Source organism: Pocillopora damicornis, chromosome 1 (assembly GCF_964200805.1).
Source record: "Pocillopora damicornis chromosome 1, jaPocDami1.2, whole genome shotgun sequence".
NCBI classification, from domain to species: domain Eukaryota; kingdom Metazoa; phylum Cnidaria; class Anthozoa; order Scleractinia; family Pocilloporidae; genus Pocillopora; species Pocillopora damicornis.
The window spans coordinates 38518633-38537546 of NC_142670.1; the positions used below are offsets into that span (position 1 = coordinate 38518633).

At 41.3% G+C, this 18914-nt stretch overlaps 5 protein-coding genes across 5 annotated transcripts; all 5 read right to left on the bottom strand.

Annotated features, from left to right (window-relative positions):
* Positions 1 to 1445: 1445 nt before the first annotated feature.
* On the bottom strand, positions 1446 to 2625 carry LOC149053733 (uncharacterized). Its single transcript, XM_089211200.1, has one exon. The coding sequence runs from the start codon at positions 2623 to 2625 to the stop codon at positions 1519 to 1521; it is 1107 nt and encodes a 368-aa protein (XP_089067326.1). The 3' UTR covers positions 1446 to 1518.
* LOC149053734 (uncharacterized) lies at positions 2625 to 3813 on the bottom strand. Its single transcript, XM_089183581.1, has 2 exons — positions 2706 to 3813; positions 2625 to 2641 (listed from the first exon to the last, which is right to left on the bottom strand). Exons 1-2 carry the CDS (start codon positions 3811 to 3813, stop codon positions 2625 to 2627), a joined length of 1125 nt encoding a protein of 374 aa, XP_089039707.1.
* Positions 3814 to 3866: 53 nt separating this feature from the next.
* On the bottom strand, positions 3867 to 5066 carry LOC149053735 (uncharacterized). The gene is made up of 2 exons (XM_089183587.1): positions 3932 to 5066; positions 3867 to 3897 (listed from the first exon to the last, which is right to left on the bottom strand). The coding sequence occupies exons 1-2, from the start codon at positions 5053 to 5055 to the stop codon at positions 3867 to 3869; spliced, it is 1155 nt and encodes a 384-aa protein (XP_089039713.1). The 5' UTR covers positions 5056 to 5066.
* A 46-nt stretch (positions 5067 to 5112) lies between these two features.
* Positions 5113 to 6189, bottom strand: LOC149053736 (uncharacterized; the record flags this gene model as incomplete). The annotated part of the gene is made up of 1 exon (XM_089183594.1): positions 5113 to 6189. A coding segment is annotated over exon 1 (1077 nt), but the record flags the coding sequence as incomplete, so codon positions are not given.
* Positions 6190 to 6208: 19 nt separating this feature from the next.
* On the bottom strand, positions 6209 to 7971 carry LOC149053737 (uncharacterized). The gene is made up of 2 exons (XM_089183602.1): positions 6308 to 7971; positions 6209 to 6257 (listed from the first exon to the last, which is right to left on the bottom strand). The coding sequence occupies exons 1-2, from the start codon at positions 7969 to 7971 to the stop codon at positions 6209 to 6211; spliced, it is 1713 nt and encodes a 570-aa protein (XP_089039728.1).
* Between the last annotated feature and the right edge of the window lie 10943 nt (positions 7972 to 18914).

Genomic DNA, 18914 nt, shown 5'->3' on the forward strand with positions numbered 1-18914 from the left:
ACCAGAATTGAACTTACAATTTCTCACTTGATTGTTATAATAACTTCTGTTCATTTCTTTGAAACCAAAGCCATTGCCACTGACAAGATTTTGGACTACTTCCATCGGGATGATCAAAGCATATGGTCATCTGTCACTCCAAAGTTCCAACAAAGTATAACGATAAAAATATATAGATTATAGTTCCAATAATATATAATAGCCTCAATGACTAATGTAATGAACTGTTAGTCTAAAACTTGACACAAGTTCCACTTTGGAATATAAGAAAAGAATGCCACATCATCTGCATATCTTTGAGAAAAACTGATAATTAAGGCTAAAGTTTAGAAATGAATAACGAGTATATAACTGAATTATATGGGAATGTTAAAACATCCATACACACTATTCTACATTGAGTTTGGTGATAACAAATAACAGTGTACTGCACTTCTCATCTTAAAATACGCATCTTATCAAAAATAATAAAACAATTAAGATACAAAGTTCCAGAGTACCTGGTTAAAGGGGTTTTTGAAAGAGCTCTTGTTTCCTCGATGGGACATCTTTAACTCCCATAAGTAACCAAGACAGAACTTCTCCTTACAGTTTCAATACAATATCAAGCAAGCAAATGATGAGAATAAAGAAAAATATCAACAAGGGAAATATTGGTTGATCCGATACCAAATTCTCTAAATTAACATCAAAAGAGTTGTATGGCAGACAGTAAGGAGAATTACTGATGAGATCTTGGGAGTGAAAGGGTTAAAGCTCTACATTTGAGTTCATATATGATTGAATGAAATAAACTACAACTCGATGACAGAAGCCTGAAGGTTGAAAAATTTGAACTTAACCCTTTAACCCCTTACAGTGACTTGCATCTAATTTCTCCTTACAATATCACCCCTGAATCACACACTAAGGTCAGGAGAATAATGGAAATGATCAACAACTACAGAAGCTCTGGATCGATAAGCTAATTCTTCCTGTCAGCACCTTAGGACCTGAACGACGTTTCAGTCCATAAAAAGCCCGATATTCATTATGATTACGGTTATATTTTATCAATCAACTCTTCTGACTTCGTGTTATTATTTGTTCTCCGAAAAAAAAAGGTACTGACCGAAAAATGAATAAGTCGTTTACCAGTACTGAGCTCAATATTGCCACTCGAGATCATATAAGTCGAATTATAAGGGAAAAAAAAGGGAAACAAAAAATACCAATAGTTCGCCAAGTAATCTTGACTGAGCGTTTGTTTAATAACGAACATATTTTCCGCCAAGAAAGTTTTGTATCTTTGTCTCACCAACGAAAGTCCTCCGTAAAGAATGCTGTAAAACCGGTAAGATAGGTAAGGTTTTAAATTTCTGTAACTATTCAGCTTTTTAGTGACTACCGTCAATATTATATAAGTAAAAATGAGAAATACCTCAAAATTCATCGTTTGTGAGCCTGCATCCCTAAACAATCGTGCGGTTTAAAGCGGTGTTCGTTAAGGGCCTTTAATAGGAGACTAACAAATAAAAACTAATGTCCTCCCTCGCTAATTAGGAAGTTTACGGCCACAGTTTTACCATACTTTTTTGCGCCATTGTCTAAAAGATAATTTACAGCTTCAATCTTGCCACGAGCTGCAGCCAACATCAGTGGTGTAGCTCCTCTATTATCTTTTAGATCGATCTCTAGACCACGTGACATTAGTGTCTCGATGATGGCGACATAACCACTCTGTGCAGCGACGTGCAGTGAATTTCTTCCTGACTGGTCTCTAATAGAGAGATCAGCCCCCTTGTCTAAAAGATAATTTACAGCTTCAATCTTGCCACAAGCTGCAGCCGACATCAATGGTGTAGCTCCGCTATTATCTTTTAGATCGATCTCTAGACCACGTGACATTAGTGTCTCGATGATGGCAACATTACCACTCTGTGCAGCGACGTGCAGTGAATTTCTTCCTGACTGGTCTCTAATAGAGAGATCAGCCCCCTTGTCTAAAAGATAATTTACAGCTTCAATCTTCCTATAAGCTGCAGCCAACATCAATGGTGTAGCTCCGCTATTATCTTTTGTATCGATCTCTAGACCACGTGACATTAGTGTCTCGATGATGGCGACATTACCACTCTGTGCGGCGGCGTGCAGTACATTTCTTCCTGACTGGTGTCTAATAGAGAGATCAGCCCACTTGTCTAAAAGATAATTTACAGCTTCAATCTGGCCACAAGTTGTAGCCAACATCAATGGTGTAGCTCCGCTATTATCTTTTAGATCGATCTCTAGACCATGTGACATTAGTGTCTCGATGATTGCGACATTACTACCCTGTGCAGCGAAGTGCAGTGAATTCCTTCCTGACTGGTCTCTAATAAAGGGATCGGCTCCAATGTCTAAAAGATAATTTACAGTTTCAATCTTGCCACAAGCTGCAGCCAACATCAATGGTGTAGCTCCGCTATTATCTTTTGGATCAACCTCTAGACCACGTGGCATTAGTGTCTCGATGATTGCGATATTACCACCGTGTGCAGCATCGTGCAGTAAATTTCTTCCTGGCTGGTTTCTAAGAGAGGGATCGGCTCCATTGTCTAAAAGATAATTTACAGCTTCAATCTTGCCACGAGCTGCAGCCAACATCAGTGGTGAAGATCCGCTATTATCTTTTAGATCGATCCCTAGACCACGTGACATTAGTGTCTCGATGATGGCGACATTACCACTCTGTGCAGCGGCGTGCAGTAAATTTATTCCTGACTGGTGTCTGATAGAGAGATCAGCCCCCTTGTCTAAAAGATAATTTACAGCTTTAATCTTACCACGAACTGCAGCCAACATCAATGGTGTAGCTCCGCTATTATCTTCTAGATCGATCTCTAGACCACGTGATATTAGTGTCTCGATGATTGCGACATTACTACCCTGTACAGCGAAGTGCAGTGAATTCCTTCCTGACTGGTCTCTAATAAAGAAATCGGCCCCAATGTCTAAAAGATAATTTACAGTTTCAATCTTGCCACAAGCTGCAGCCAACATCAATGGTGTAGCTCCGCTATTATCTTTTGGATCAACCTCTAGACCACGTGGCATTAGTGTCTCGATGATTGCGATATTACCACCGTGTGCAGCATCGTGCAGTAAATTTCTTCCTGACTGGTTTCTAAGAGAGGGATCGGCTCCATTGTCTAAAAGATAATTTACAGCTTCAATCTTGCCACAAGCTGCAGCCAACATCAGTGGTGAAGATCCGCTATAATCTTTTAGATCGATCCCTAGACCACGTGACATTAGTGTCTCGATGATGGCGACATTACCACTCTGTGCAGCGGCGTGCAGTAAATTTATTCCTGACTGGTGTCTGATAGAGAGATCAGCCCCCTTGTCTAAAAGATAATTTACAGCTTCAATCTTACCACGAACTGCAGCCAACATCAGTGGTGTAGCTCCGCTATTATCTTCTAGATCGATCTCTAGACCACGTGATATTAGTGTTTCAACGATGGCAACATTGCCACCCTTTGAAGCGGTGTGCAATGAATTTCTTCCTGACTGGTCTCTAATAGAGGGATCGGCTCCATTTTCTAAAAGAAAATTTATAGCTTCAATCTTGCCACAAGCTGCCGCCAACATTAATGGTGTAGCTCCGCTATTATCTTTCAGATCGATTTCTAGACCACTTGACATTAGTGTCTCGATGATGGCGACATTACCACTCTGTGCAGCGACGTGCAGTGAATTTCTTCCTGACTGGTGTCTAATAGAGAGATCAGCCCCCTTGTCTAAAAGATAATTTACAGCTTCAATCTTGCCACAAGCTGCAGCCAACATCAATGGTGTAGCTCCGCTATTATCTTTTGTATCGATCTCTAGACCACGTGACATTAGTGTCTCGATGATGGCGACATTACCACCCTGTGCAGCGACGTGCAGTGAATTTCTTCCTGACTGGTTTCTAAGGGAGGGATCGGCTCCATTGTCTAAAAGATAATTTACGGCTTCAATCTTGCCATTAGCTGCAGCCACTATCAATGGTGTAGCTCCGCTATTATCTTTTAGATCGATCTCTAGACCACGGGATATTAGTGTCTCAATGATGGACACATTAGCACCCTTTGAAGCGGCGTGCAATGAATTTCTTCCTGACTGGTCTCTAATAGAGGGATCAGCTCCATTGTCTAAAAGATAATTTACGGCTTCAGTCTTGCCACAAGCTGCAGCCAACATCAATGATGTAGCTCCGCTTTTATCTTTTAGATCGATATCTAGACCACTTGACATTAGTGTTTCGATGATGGCGACATTACCACTCTGTGCAGCGACGTGCAGTGAATTTCTTCCTAACTGGTCTCTAATAGAGAGATCAGCCCCCTTGTCTAAAAGATAATTTACAGCTTCAATCTTGCCACAAATTTCAGCCAACATCAATGGTGTAGCTCCGCTATTATCTTTTAGATCGATCTCTAGACCACGTGACATTAGTGTCTCGATGACGGCGACATTACCACCCTGTGCAGCGACGTGCAGTGAATTTCTTCCAGACTGGTTTCTAAGAGAGGGATCGGCTCCATTGTCTAAAAGATAATTTACGGCTTCAATCTTGCCATTAGCTGCAGCCACTATCAATGGTGTAGCTCCTCTATTATCTTTTAAATCAATCTCTAGATCACGTAACATTAGTGTCTCGATGATTGCGACATTACCATCCTGTGAAGCGGCGTGCAGTGAATTTCTTTCTGACTGGTCTGTAATAGAGGGATCGGCTCCATTGTCTAAAAGATAATTTACAGCTTTAATCTTGCCACAAGCTGCAGCCAACATCAATGGTGTAGCTCCGCTATTATCTTTTAGATCGATCTCTAGACCACGTGACATTAGTGTCTCGATGATGGCAACATTACCACCCTTTGAAGCGGCGTGCAATGAATTTCTTCCTGACTGGTCTCTAATAGAGGGATCGGCTCCATTGTCTAAAAGATAATTTACAGCTTCAATCTTGCCTAAAGCTGCAGCCAGCATCAATGGTGTAGCTCCGCTATTATCTTTTGCATCGATCTGTAGATCACGTGACATTAGTGTCTCGATGATTGCAACATTGCCATCCTGTGAAGCAGCGTGCAGTGAATTTTTTCCTGACTGATCTGTAATAGAGGGATTGGCTCCCTTGTCTAAAAAATAATTCACAGCTTCAATCTTGCCACAAGCTGCAGCCAACATCAATGGTGTAGCTCCGCTATTATCTTTTAGATCGATCTCTAGATCACGTGACAGTAGTGTCCATATGATTGCAACATTACCATCCTGTGAAGCGGCGTGTAGTGAATTTCTTTCTGACTGGTCTGTAATAGAGGGATCGGCTCCATTATCTAAAAGATAATTTACAGCTTCAATCTTGCCTAAAGCTGCAGCCAGCATCATTGGTGTAGCTCCGCTATTATCTTTTGTATCGATCTCTAGATCACGTGACATTAGTGTCTCGATGATTACAACATTGCCATCCTGTGAAGCGGCGTGCAGTGAATTTTTTCCTGACTGGTCTGTAATAGAGGGATCTGCTCCATTGTCTAAAAGACAATTTACAGCTTCAACCTTGCCACAAGCTGCGGCCAACATCAGTGCTGTAGCTCCGCTATTATCTTTTAGATCGATCTCTAGACCACGTGACATTAGTGTCTCGATGATTGCGACATTACCATCCTGTGAAGCGGCGTGTATGGAATTTTTTCCTGTCTGGTCTGTAATTGAGGGATTGGCTCCATTGTCTAAAAGATAATTCACAGCTTCAATCTTGCCACAAGCTGCAGCCAACATCAACGGTGTAGCTTCGCTATTATCTTTTAGATCGATCTCTAGATCACGTGACAGTAGTGCCCATATTGTTGCAACATTACCTTCCTGTGAAGCGGCGTGCAGTGAATTTCTTTCTGACTGGTCTGTAATAGAAGGATCGGCTCCATTGTCTAAAAGATAATTTACAGCTTCAATCTTGCCACAAGCTGCAGCCAACATCAATGGTGTAGCTCCGCTATTATCTTTTAGATCGATCTCTAGACCACGTGACATTAGTGTCTCGATGATGGCGACATTACCACCCTTTGAAGCGGCGTGCAATGACTTCCTTCCTGACTGGTCTCTAATAGAGGAATCGGCTCCATTGTCTAAAAGATAATTTACAGCTTCAATCTTGCCACAAGCTGCAGCCAGCATCAATGGTGTAGCTCCACTATTATCTTTGAGATCGATCTCTAAACCACGTGACATTAGTGTCTCCATGACTGCGACATTACCACCCTGTGCAGCATTGTGCAGTAAACTTCTTCCTGACTGGTTTCTGAGAGAAGGATCGGCTCCTTTGTCTAAAAGATAATTTAAAGCTGCAACCTTGCCACAAGCTGCAGCCACTATCAATGGTGTAGCTCCGCTATTATCTTTGAGATCGATCTCTAGACCACGTGACATTAGTGTCTCGATAATGGCAACATTACCACTCTGTGCGGCGGCATGCAATAAATTTCTTCCTGACTGGTGTCTCATAGAGGGATCAGCCCCCTTGTCTAAAAGATAATTTACAGCTTCAATCTTGCCACAAGCTGCAGCCAACATCAATGGCGTAGCTCCGCTATAATCTTTTAGATCGATATCTAGACCACGTGACATTAGTGTCTCGATGATTGCGACATTATCACCCTGTGAAGCGGCGTGCAGTGAATTTCTTCCAGACTGGTATCTAATAAAGGGATCGGCTCCTTTTTCTAAAAGATAATTTACAGCTTTAATCTTGCCACAAGCTGCAGCCAACATCAATGGTGTAGCTCCGCTATTATCTTTTAGATCGATCTCTAGACCACGTGACATTAGTGTCTCGATGATTGCGACATTACCACCCTCTGAAGCGGCGTGAAGTGAATTTCTTCCAGACTGGTCTGTAATAGAGGGATCGGCTCCATTTTCTAAAAGATAACTTACAGCTTCAATCTTGCCACAAGCTGCAGCCAACATCAATGGTGTAGCTCCGCTATTATCTTTTAGATCGATCTCTAGACCACGTGACATTAGTGTCTCGATGATTGCGATATTACCATCCTCTGAAGCGGCGTGTAGTGAATTTTTTTCTAACTGGTCTGTTATAGAGGGATTGGCTCCCTTATCTAAAAGATAATTTACAGCTTCAATCTTGCCACAAGCTGCAGCCAACATCAATGGTGTAGCTCCGCTATTATCTTTTAGATTGATCTCTAGATCACGTGACATTAGAGTTTTGATGATTGCAACATTACCATCCTGTGAAGCGGCGTGCAGTGAATTTCTTTCTGACTTGTCTGTAATAGAGGGATCGGCTCCATTGTCTAAAAGATAATTTACAGCTTCAATCTTGCCACAAGCTGCAGCCGACATCAATGGTGTAGCTCCGCTAATATCTTTTAGATCGATCTCTAGACCACGTGACATTAGTGTCTCGATGATGGCAACATTACCACTCTGTGCAGCGGCGTGCAGTAAATTTATTCCTGACTGGTCTGTAATAGAGAGATCAGCCCCCTTGTCTAAAAGATAATTTACAGCTTCAATCTTGCCACAAGCTGCAGCCAACATCAATGGTGTAGCTCCGCTATTATCTTTTGTATCGATCTCTAGACCACGTGACATTAGTGTCTCGATGATGGCAACATTACCACTCTGTGCAGCGGCGTGCAGTAAATTTATTCCTGACTGGTCTGTAATAGAGAGATCAGCCCCCTTGTCTAAAAGACAATTTACAGCTTCAATCTTGCCACAAGCTGCAGCCAACATCAATGGTGTAGCTCCGCTATTATCTTTTGTATCGATCTCTAGACCACGTGACATTAGTGTCTCGATGATGGCGACAATACCACCTAGTGAAGTGGCGTGCAGTGAATTCCTTCCTGACTGGTCTGTGATAGAGGGATCGGCTCCAATGTCTAAAAGATAATTTGCAGCTTCAATCTTGCCACAAGCTGCAGCCAGCATCAATGGTGTAGCTCCTCTATTATCTTTTAGATCAATCTCTAGACCACGTGATATTAGTTTCTCGATGATGGCAACCTTACCACCCTTTGAAGCGGCGTGCAATGAATTCCTTCCTGACTGGTCTCTAATATAGGGATCGGCTCCTTTGCCTAAAAGATAATTTGCAGCTTCAATCTTGCCAGACGATGCAGCCAACATAAATGGTGTCGTGCCTACATTGTCTTTTGAATTGACATTTAGGTTACGTGACATTAGCGTCTCGATGATTGCGGCATGACCACCCAATGAAGCGGCGTGCAGTGGATTTTTGCCAGAGTGGCTTACAATAAAGGGATCAGCTCTCTTGTCTAAGAGGTAATTTATGGCACCTATTTTGCCAGTAAAAGCAGCTAAAATCAAAGCCGTAATTCCATCATTATTTTTTGTGTTGATATCCAGGCCATGTGACAACATATCCTCGATGATGACAAAGTTGTCAGCCTGCACAGCTGAAGACAGTGAGTTCCAATTGTTGCCTGTTACCGTCTGAGTGTCACGTTTGTCTGAAAAAGAAAGTAAATGAAAGAAAAATTTCATAGCAAAATAGACATATCTTTCGGTATTTTGTGTTGATAAGAACGTTTATACTCATTATACAAAAACAGACCGTCAAAGATTGCATGTGGCTTCTGATATAATACACTTTTTAGAGCACTGGAAAGAACTAGAGGTTGTATAATGACGATAGAATGTAGTTTTGCAGGGGCTAACTCGAAAGCCTAATGGTTCCCTCACCCTCCGGCCGGGCCCCAACGTTATTACGTACGCTTCTTTTATTTTTCTTATTTTATTGCAATTCCATTTTTTGAGACATTTTTTTCATACAAAACGGCATTCCGCGTTTTAGGATATTCCGTCATTACGCCGATCCACCGTTCCTCCATTCCATTTTTTATTTATATAATTCAAGGTATCGTATCTCGCAGCTTGCTGTTTTCGCAATTTGAGTGGCTCTTTTCAGCATAATAATAATAATAATAATAATAATGATAATAATTGCGGGCGACAAGAGGAGCACGTAATCCTAATCTCAACGTTGCTTTTACAAACGCTTGCGCGGCAGTTGTGTAGTTTGGCCCTGACTCGATTTTGCTCAAATAGTGAGTCTACCACTAAGAATGTATGGAATGCAAACAACGCCATTTTCTCACGCGCATCACGCGTAATCTGGAACTTGGAACACGTGAAGCTAACGCATAGCAACAGCGCCGACCAATCCAAATCAAGCGTGTCAATATCTAGATTCGACATTTCCGTTCATGTCGCGTTAGATGCCATTTCTCGGCCGCATTCCGCCTCAAGCGAGTAGCGAGAGTGTTGTTCGTCTGTTAGTCCTTGACCTCAAGCGTCGAGCGAGAGTCTTATCTGTTCGTCTCAACGTTGCTTTTACAAACGCTTGCGCGGCAGTTGTGTAGTTTGGCCCTGACTCGATTTTGCTCAAATAGTGAGTCTACCACTAAGAATGTATGGAATGCAAACAACGCTATTTTCTCACGCGCATCACGCGTAATCTGGACCTTGTAACACGTGAAGCTAACGCATAGCAACAGCGCCGACCGATCCAAATCAAGCGTGTCAATATCTGGATTCGACATTTCCGTTCATGTCGCGTTAGATGCCATTTCTCGGCCGCATTCGGCCTCAAGTGAGTAGCGAGAGTGTTGTTCGTCTGTTAGTCCTTGACCTCAAGCGTCGAATGAGAGTCGTATCTGTTCGTCCTTTTAGTTCAAGCGTGGAGCGTAGGTATTGTTCGTCCTTGACCTGACAAGCGTATAGTCTGAGAATGTTGTCTCTGATCTCATAGAAGCGTGGAGCTGGAGCGTTGTCCCTCCTTCAGTCCTTGGAACGGGAGCGTTTATACATTATATTGTGAAATAATCTGAAATTTCTTCATATATTGGTCGTTTCGTTTCAGTAACAAGTAAATAATTGTTGCGTTACATCAATCATTTTGACTCGATCAATACGCGTATTTTATAACCTACAGTGATTTTCTTTACACCATGAAACAACATCAATTACAGCATATTGCCAAAACTAAGCAAACCAAAACAATGGGACTAGTGTCCCGTGGAATGATCCAGTGTTGGTAACTGTTTCACAGGTTTATTAAAATCACCCTATTGTTAGAGTCAAAATAGAGGAAAAAGCGAGTGGAGTATGGAGGGTGTTCTCATGGACTAAATTTTAGCCCCGCAAATCTTTCATTAACCAAATAGCCGAAAATGCATCGTCCTCGCCCACATTTCCTAACCTTTGGTTATTACTAGTAATAATAATAATAATACTTTGCAAGGTAATTTGGTATTATCAACTGAGTTGATAAGTTTACCGTTAATTGGCCATCGTTAAGGGTTTCAAAGCTGACGTTTCGAGCGTTAGCCCTTCGTCAGAGCGAATGAAGGAATTGTGGTGCCTGTGTATGTTTCTATGCAGAAAAGGGAGAAACGCTTTTGGTGGAAACATGGTGACTAGAATAGATAAGTTGAACGAAAAGTGTTTGTTGATAACCTGGCATTAAGAGTGCCGATCTGAAAGATAACTTCTTTTGTTCGAGGGTTTAACGGCATTCAAAAAATAAGTTTCACCTTCTAGACATAACATTTCAAACACGGTTTCCTGCATTTCACGAAGAATGATAACGGTTTTTTTGCTGTCATCACAACAAGATCAAAAACTAAACAAGCACAGAATGATAGCTTTTTACATAGATTCTAAGATTATAAAGCATTTCTGTAAACTTTTGATTAAGTCAAGTGATTTCTTACATTTCAGTTTTGATCGTTTGACTGATCGATGTAAGCCAAAATATAATTATATGTATATGTATTCTTGAGACATGGTTGAGTCAATGTCAATATGACATTTAAATATCGCATTGGATTGATTGACTTAACCATTAGACACTGTTGGGCAGTCGTTTTGAATTCGATGAATATCAATAGAAATCAACAAACTATTTGTTTGGCGGTGTTTGTTGGATCCGAAGTGACTGCTTAGCAGTGTCTGAGATATATATATTGCTGTATTATTTAAAAGGAGTTGAACATATTTTTTATATTTTAAATAAATTTATAAATGTTATTATATATTAGTATTTTTTATGTTATATTATTGTAACACGACCCCACAAACCTCTGGCTTTAAATACTTATTGTGTTTAAATAAAGTTTTATTATTATTATTATTATTATTATTATTATTATTATTACTATTATTATCACAGAAACTAAGCTTTGTAATTTTGACTTTTCGATACTGACCACCGATATCCACGTCAAATTCAGATGGTGCTCCTTCAGTTCCCATACCGCTGTCAGATGCTTCAGACATTAAACTTTTCGTCTCAAACTGTAGACTTTCCTCGTATATTTTGATAAAATTCCATTTGTGTTCGTCAATACCCCGTGGCTTGTCTCCGAGCCTTTCGTAACTGGCATTCTGAACTAAAAAAAGCATAAAGAAACAACATGTTTTTGCCTAAAAATGTCATTTTAGAGTAGGAATGCATTCATGTGTTGAGAAGCTTTTTGGATGCTTAACAGTTTGCAGTGGGAGCAGGTTGAAGATAGAAAAACTTTAAGAAATAAGCTATGGCGCTCCTCGCAAGCTTTCCGTCGAGGTATAATCAAGAGAATACAAACAATCTCTTGGTATAATCTACTCTCGCTTTTATTAATTTAATCATCAAATTATCCGCGCACATGTACATATCTAATTTAATATATTAAAAGGCTAGAATGTCTAGAATACATTGTCTCTGAAAAGCCTTTGTAAGGAAAGTCAGTAAAGCACAGATATTTGCGAGCATGTAAGTAATGAAATCTCGAAAGGCCTGATCTGTTTCATTTTAGTTATAAACAGTTTTAACGAATCTCAGATTTTCTTTCGTTGGAGGAATTTGGTTGTGACACGAAAAAAATCTGTTGTCTTCTTATGACCCCCCTTCCCTTGGTGGCAATAAAATGGCAGATAATTTTCTACAGTCCCCCCCCTTTTATATCCTGTTGGTTACGACTGATCCCCTATGAAAACCATGTGTTCCCCCCAGAAAATCCTCCACTAATTAAAAATAATCTTTCAAGTAAAATTCAGTCCATGTTAATCTCCCATAACCAATGTTAATAGTACTTTTGAGTACGTTTTTTCAAAATAATTTGTCTGTTATGGCATAAAGTGGCGTTTTTCCTCGGTTTTTATCATACCCATACCTATGTATTTAGCGGTTAACCTGTATTAAGCGGCAACCCCGTCATTCCCCGTGGGTGACCGCTTAATTAAGGTTTGACTGTAATTATTTTATTTAGCTTATCTTGAATGTTTGCATAATTTAGTTACCTTCCTCTGCTGGAATTATTTCTGCACCCATCCTTGTCTCCAAAAACTCAAGTGGAAGTCTGGCCGTTTGTATCTCTTGATTCTTCACTCTCTCCTTTAGAAGTTGGAAATAATTCTCTAGTCTTTTCACTTTTACTTGCAATGTTTCATCCTCGTTCGGCGTTGTTGATATCACTGAATCAGAGTGTTCACATTTTCTTCCTGGCTCCTTCGCATGACCTAACAATAGACAATTTTAAGCAAATGAAGATCATCGCAGTATATACTCAACTTAAGCAGTTGAGAAATAAGGCCTGAAAAAAATTCAGGCCTGAACGGGAATCGAACCCATGACCTCTACGATACCGGTGCAGCGCTCTAACCAACTGAGCTATCAAGCCAACTGGGAGCTGGTCAATTGTGAGTTCGTTATATACCCGTAGATGGGGAAGGTGTGATAAGAATACATGAAAGTCATATATTTGTACTGCGGAAAATACATTTTAAGCAAATGAAGATCATCGCAGTATATACTCAACTTAAGCAGTTGAGAAATAATAACTCACAATTGACCAGCTCCCAGTTGGCTTGATAGCTCAGTTGGTTAGAGCGCTGCACCGGTATCGCAGAGGTCATGGGTTCGATTCCCGTTCAGGCCTGAATTTTTTTCAGGCCTTATTTCTCAACTGCTTAAGTTGAGTATATACTGCGATGATCTTCATTTGCTTAAAATGTATTTTCCGCAGTACAAATATATGACTTTCATGTATTCTTATCACAATAGACAATTTGCAGGCCACTGTGAGTTTCTTAGCTGAAGTTTCGAGAGTTAGCCCTTCCCCTGCTCGAAGAAAAGGATTTACTTGGGTTTGCCAAGTGAGCAAATATAAAGCAAATTTAGTGATCTAAATTTGTACCACGTTTGCGGAAAAAACGGTCTTGGTGCGCAAATGTGATGGAAATGTGACATTGTGCTCATTGTTTACTGCATTATAAACAAAATGAGTAAAAACATATTTTACAATGTGAACTGAAAAATTCACAAGAGCAACATATCTATATTATTAAACAAATGTAAGTCCTACTAAACACAATAAATTGCATTCAATTTTCATTCTTCCTTCTCTCCCAATATAGGTACACATTATCTTTTAAAATATATAATTTACAAAAGTATTTAAGGATCAGGGTGCTTGAGAAATTTTTTTTCCTACTTTGACTCAATCATTTAGATCTGTATCTTGTACACCACACTATACTAGTTTATTTAACTGGCTTACTAGTAGCATAATCATCTTTACCAAAATGGTTGTTCATCTGTCCCTATGTCAACCTAGAATAGTTCCTCGTTATCATTGAATCAACGAAGTATGGAAGTTTGTTTGTGAAGAACCATAGACAGATCTGTCAGCTTATGGAGATGGGGTTTAACCTTTATTTCCCAAGACCTAATTATTAAGTCTCCCCTCTGGCAGCTACAAATTTCCTTGTAAATTTGTTGCGAGAATTTGGTGTTAAATCAAGATAACAACTTCTATCTGATAAGTTTGAGTATTCTCATTGCATGTTTGTTGGATAATGTATGGATATTATTATGAGAAGTTGCACGTTATTCACATCTGGGAGTTAAAGGGTTAAGTAACACGAAGCTGGAAATCCTTAAGATTAGAAAGGAGCAATCGGTCACGCGATTGATAAGAAGAACACACGTCCGCGGACAGATTGCGTAACACATTGAAAAAGTAATCGATGGAGTTCACGGCCCTAAGATAACCGTTCAAGAAAATAGGTTTGAAGCTGAAGAAGATAAAGAAGGCATTTTTGAAAGGAGCGCACAAATTGAAGAAAGAGAGGGTGAATTTTAGAAAGCAGAGTTAGCGATTAAAGAATTGGAGGGTGCCGAAATGGTCGAAATGGAAACCGCAGCGAAGGAAGAAGAAGAGCGAGCCAAAAAAAAAAGAGAGAAGAAATTCGACGACGAAGTGAAGTTAGAGAAAGCCAAACTAGAGCAGAAACTTAAACATGAGAAGAAAATCGACAAGAAAAGAGATCAAACAAATCAAAGAACAAATTAACGTGAAGTAAAAGGAAGACAATGCGTCCATTACGACCAGCCAAACCACTTATCGACAAACTGCGATAATGTCACGTCGGTCTCCGAACGAAGAAAGCTACTTATCCAAAAGCAATTATGTTTTAGCTGCACCGGTCCAAATCACAGAGCCGAGGAGTGCCACTGCGTTACGAAATGTTCATACTGCCGAAGGAGACACTACTCATCAATCTGTGAGAACATCTCTGTTTGGATACAAAAAACCTGAGCACATGTTAGTTGCCACTGGGAAAAGCAGTGTAACCTACCCGGTGTTTGTCGTTGAAGTTTGTGGTATTCGGTGCCGTGCGCTACTGGACACTGGAGCCGGAAACTCATACGCGTCAGCAGCCTTACCTGGTCGAATAGGTAAACAGCCAGTGCGGAAAGAGTTCAGAAGGATCGAAACGCTTGTGCTAACAACAGACAAAGAAATCGAAATCCAGACGTGGGGATTGAAAACCTCTTGGGGAATTTTCACCCGCGCACAGAGATAACAAAGGTGAACGTGATGTGTTACTAACCCTAACCAATCCTTGGTTCAAAGACATCTTAGCGAAGTGTAACCACCTAAGAGGAGTGGAAATAGATGATGTTAAATTGAAGAGAGAGCTCCCCGTCCAGTGAATCCTCAGAACAAGCGAATACGCAAGAATCAAGAAGAAGACCACACCCAAAATGGGGAAACCTGGAGAACTGATAGCTGAACTTACGCGTTTTGGATGGACCCTTATGTCTTCTGGGAGCGAACCAGACCTAACCAAGATGTTTCTGACCCAGACATCCAGACTTGACGCAGGGAATGGTGTAGCGAGCGCTTAAGGAACCAGAAGGAAAAGAGTTCTACCTTCCATACAAAGCCGTAGTGCGAAAGACAGACTGTCCCGTGGCTCTAGCAGACGATCTAAAACAAGCGTTTTTGCAAGTGAGGATCAGAGAGGGAGACCGAGACGCGATGAGGTTTCATTGGTTGAAGGACCTAAAGACCATGTAAGTGGAGACACTCAGATTCACACGAGCACTATTCGGGCTCAGATTCACACGAGCACTATTCGGGCTCAGATTCACGCGAGCACTATTCGGGCTGTCCACATCACCATTCCTTCACGGAGGAATTATAGAGCAGCACCTGCGAAACCTTCAGCAGAATTTCCCAAACGAAGTCGAAGAAGTTAGATGGAGCCTCTATGATGACTACCTGATTACCGGTGCAACAACTGTAATCGAGACACAACACTTGAAGCAAGCAGCCCGGGCTATTTTCAGAGAAGGGAGATTCCAGTTGTACATCTGGCATTCAAATTTGCTATCCTTAGAAGAGCCATCATCCTCAGAGAAAGCGGCAGAAGAACATTCAACCACTCAACAGGAAGCAAGTCACAGCCTTGCCGCACCCGTGGAGGAAACACCAGGGCAACAACCAACTACTGCGCTAAATGCAAGCCAAAGCTTCGCCAAGTATTATATGGATGTAAAGATGGGGGAGACCAAATTGCTAGGCAGACCGTGGAACAAAACAGTGGACACATTAGAAGTGGCCTTTCCCGCCCCAATCGTCAAAGTAACTTAGAGAGAAATCCACAGGAAGATAGCCAAGATGTAGGACCCTTTGGGATTAGCTTCACTCGTCACCTCAGCTAGAAAGATGCTGTACAGAGAAACATGCAACGCCCGAGTACCTTGGGACTGTGGTGTTCCCAGAGAGCTAAAGATCGCGTGGGAGAATTGGGAAAGAGTGTTGACTGGAAAAGTAGACGTCCTACGAAGCCACGTCCGACCACAAAGACGCAAGCTGAGCCACAGTCATTAGGTAAGTACTGACAGTCACCATTGAAACAAAGACGGACATGATGAGCTGATGCAGAAATGGGACCTGTGGACAACCATCCTAGTCGGGTCGTAGGTGTTGCGCTTTATTCGAAACTGCAGAGCTAAGGCCAGTAAATAATCACCGGACAAATGACCACTCAAAAAACTAGTAAGCAGATGAGGTTCTGGGAAAAAGGGACACAAGTCAAATGCCAGGCTACGAGCAGGTTTCAGGAAGATCAGCAACGTCTTAATCTCCAGAAGAACGCAGATGGTCTGTACGAATGCAGAGGGTGTATCCAGGGAGACTACCCCATTTATCTTCCAGATGGTGCTTTGTTTAGCAAAAAGCTGGTAATGCACGCCCACCTTCAGACTCTCCATGGGGGAGTCAGTTTGAAGATGGCGAAGATACGAGAGAAATATTGGGTACCTCGCCTCAGACGACTAACAAAGAGAGTAATAAATGAGTGCAGTGGGTGTAAACGCTTTTAAGTAAACACTCTAGCAAACCCACCGACTGGAAACCTACCCAAGGAAAGAACAGAAGGATCAGTGCCCTTCAAATCCATCGGAGCCGACTTCACTGGGTCTATCAAGTACTTCAGCAAGAAGAAAAGGGAGATGAACGTATATATTCTACCATTTGCATGTAGCTTAATCCGTGCCGTCTATTTGGATCTACAACCAGATCAAACAAGGGAAAAGTTTTTATGCAGTCTGAAACGTTTCGAGGAGAGACGAGGTCGGCTAGAAAAAATCATCTCCGATAATGGGAGAACCTTAGTTTCAGCACGCAAATGGTTAAAGAACGTTCAACAAGATAAGAAGATGAAAGACTGGCTAGCCAAGCAAAACACCCAGTGGCAGTTTATTCTCAGTAGAGCTCCATGGCGGGGCGGTCAGTTCGAAAGTCTGATTGTCGTCATGAAGCAGAGTATGTACAAAGTAATCGGAAACGGTCACCTGCGCTGGCATAAATTGGAAGAGGTCATCTTGGATGTGGAGACAACACTTAACAACAGACCTCTTGGTCATTTAGAAGACGACATTCAAATGCCAATTTTGACCCCAACCTTATGCTGTTTGGACAGCCAAATCAAATTCCTGAAGAACCAACAAATGCTGATTATGACCTCAGAAAACCAAGTACCTACGGAAATGTAAGGGCGTCCTATGGAAAAGATGGACAACCGAGTACCTAAAGGCCCTAAGAGAGCGTCATGATCTCAACCATCAAACGGAAGAAGCTACCTTGAAAGAAGGAGACGTGATCTTTATCAAAGGAGAGAAGCGTAAGAGGCAAATGGAAGTTGGTGTAGTGGAACGCCTGATTCAAGATCGAGACGGAGTGATAAGAGGGGCGCAGCTAAGAGCTGGGAAGACACACCCTAAGAGACTACTGCAGCTACTGTATCCTCTTGAATTAACTTGCGACAGATCTGAACGAAGGAGAGGAGAGACGCTAAGAGCTGATGCCAGAGAATTCCAGCCGGGAAGAGCCGCAGCAGATGCATGCTAGCGAATAGCTGCTATAGCTCAAGACAAACTAAACGAGGATTAGACTTTACAAGTGACATTTCACTTTCAAATTAGTGACAGTTGTGTTTTTAGACTGTAGATTTATCGTGTTCTACATTTGCCTCATTGAGAGTCAAATGGGGGGGGGGGAATGAGGCGTTACATTGAATCTGTTGATAGGTTCGTGACGAAAGTACAGAAATATTATACATTATTTGAGTTGATTGATTGTGAGATTGGAGTTACTGGTGAGTAGGAGAATACAATAATGTACATCAAACCATTGTGATTGTTTGTCGCGAGATCACTTACAACATGGCTTGTTCAGAACATTAGAACTGCTTCTTACACTGATGTATTTTCTCGTGCCAAATACTCATGGCATGTATGGTACCTGTCTTAATGTTGGTAACAAATAATAAATGCAACTCAGGAAAACCACAGGTTTTTCTCAAGGAAATAACTTATGTCCTCAAATTCACACGTGATCAGTAAATGAATGAAGTGATTTCAAGACGAAAAGTTCGAACAGTAGCTTACCTTAGGATCTTTGTGTCGCAAGTAATAAATTCAAGACCGCTTGTCTGAGAAATATGCAGAGAAATATGCATCCTAAGGCACACTCGCTGATCTTTTTACGTTCACTACGCCTTTCTTATCCCGCCCATTCGAAAATGAGCACGAAAACAACGCTTGGACCCCAATATCGCTGCTCGGCGGAAACGAAGCCTTTATTGTGTTCATTGCGTAGCTACTTAAATCATTAACCTTTTCCTCATCCTTAACCAATCGAACGCCGGTTTTCATCGACGGACGCTTGAAGGATGTGTTCAAATCTCCAACGATGGATTCAAATGCAAGCGCCGGTTAAGGTTCGTCGATGGAAAACCATTGCCGTTCTTTACAGGATATGAAACTGAACAAGCAAGGCCCAACAAATCGAGGAAGCTATAAGAAAGACTTATGAAGCCTTTACGCTGCTTTATGGGACTCAGTGTTCGTGTTTGAATTATTTTTGAGTCACGGCTTAGTTTGCAAAGACCACCCGAAGCTCAGAAAAGCAACCAGCCATAAAGAACTGATTTGTTAAAGATCTAACTACACGAGTCGAAAGTCTCACGTGAAAGCAACCCGCTTAATGATACCGAAGACCGACAAGATCAGC

What these genes read in the sequence shown, in the direction of transcription:
- LOC149053733 (XM_089211200.1), bottom strand. Translation starts at nt 2,625, where the DNA reads ATGTTGGCTGCAGCTCGTGGCAAGATTGAAGCTGTAAATTATCTTTTA.
- LOC149053734 (XM_089183581.1), bottom strand. Translation starts at nt 3,813, where the DNA reads ATGTTGGCTGCAGCTTGTGGCAAGATTGAAGCTGTAAATTATCTTTTA.
- LOC149053735 (XM_089183587.1), bottom strand. Translation starts at nt 5,055, where the DNA reads ATGTCACGTGATCTACAGATCGATGCAAAAGATAATAGCGGAGCTACA. An exon ending in GATCCCTCCCTTAGAAACCA is followed by an intron (nt 3,898 to 3,931) that starts GTCAGGAAGAAA and finishes GTCGCTGCACAG; the next exon opens with GGTGGTAATGTCGCCATCAT.
- LOC149053737 (XM_089183602.1), bottom strand. Translation starts at nt 7,971, where the DNA reads ATGCTGGCTGCAGCTTGTGGCAAGATTGAAGCTGCAAATTATCTTTTA. An exon ending in GATCCTTCTCTCAGAAACCA is followed by an intron (nt 6,258 to 6,307) that starts GTCAGGAAGAAG and finishes GTAATGTCGCAG; the next exon opens with TCATGGAGACACTAATGTCA.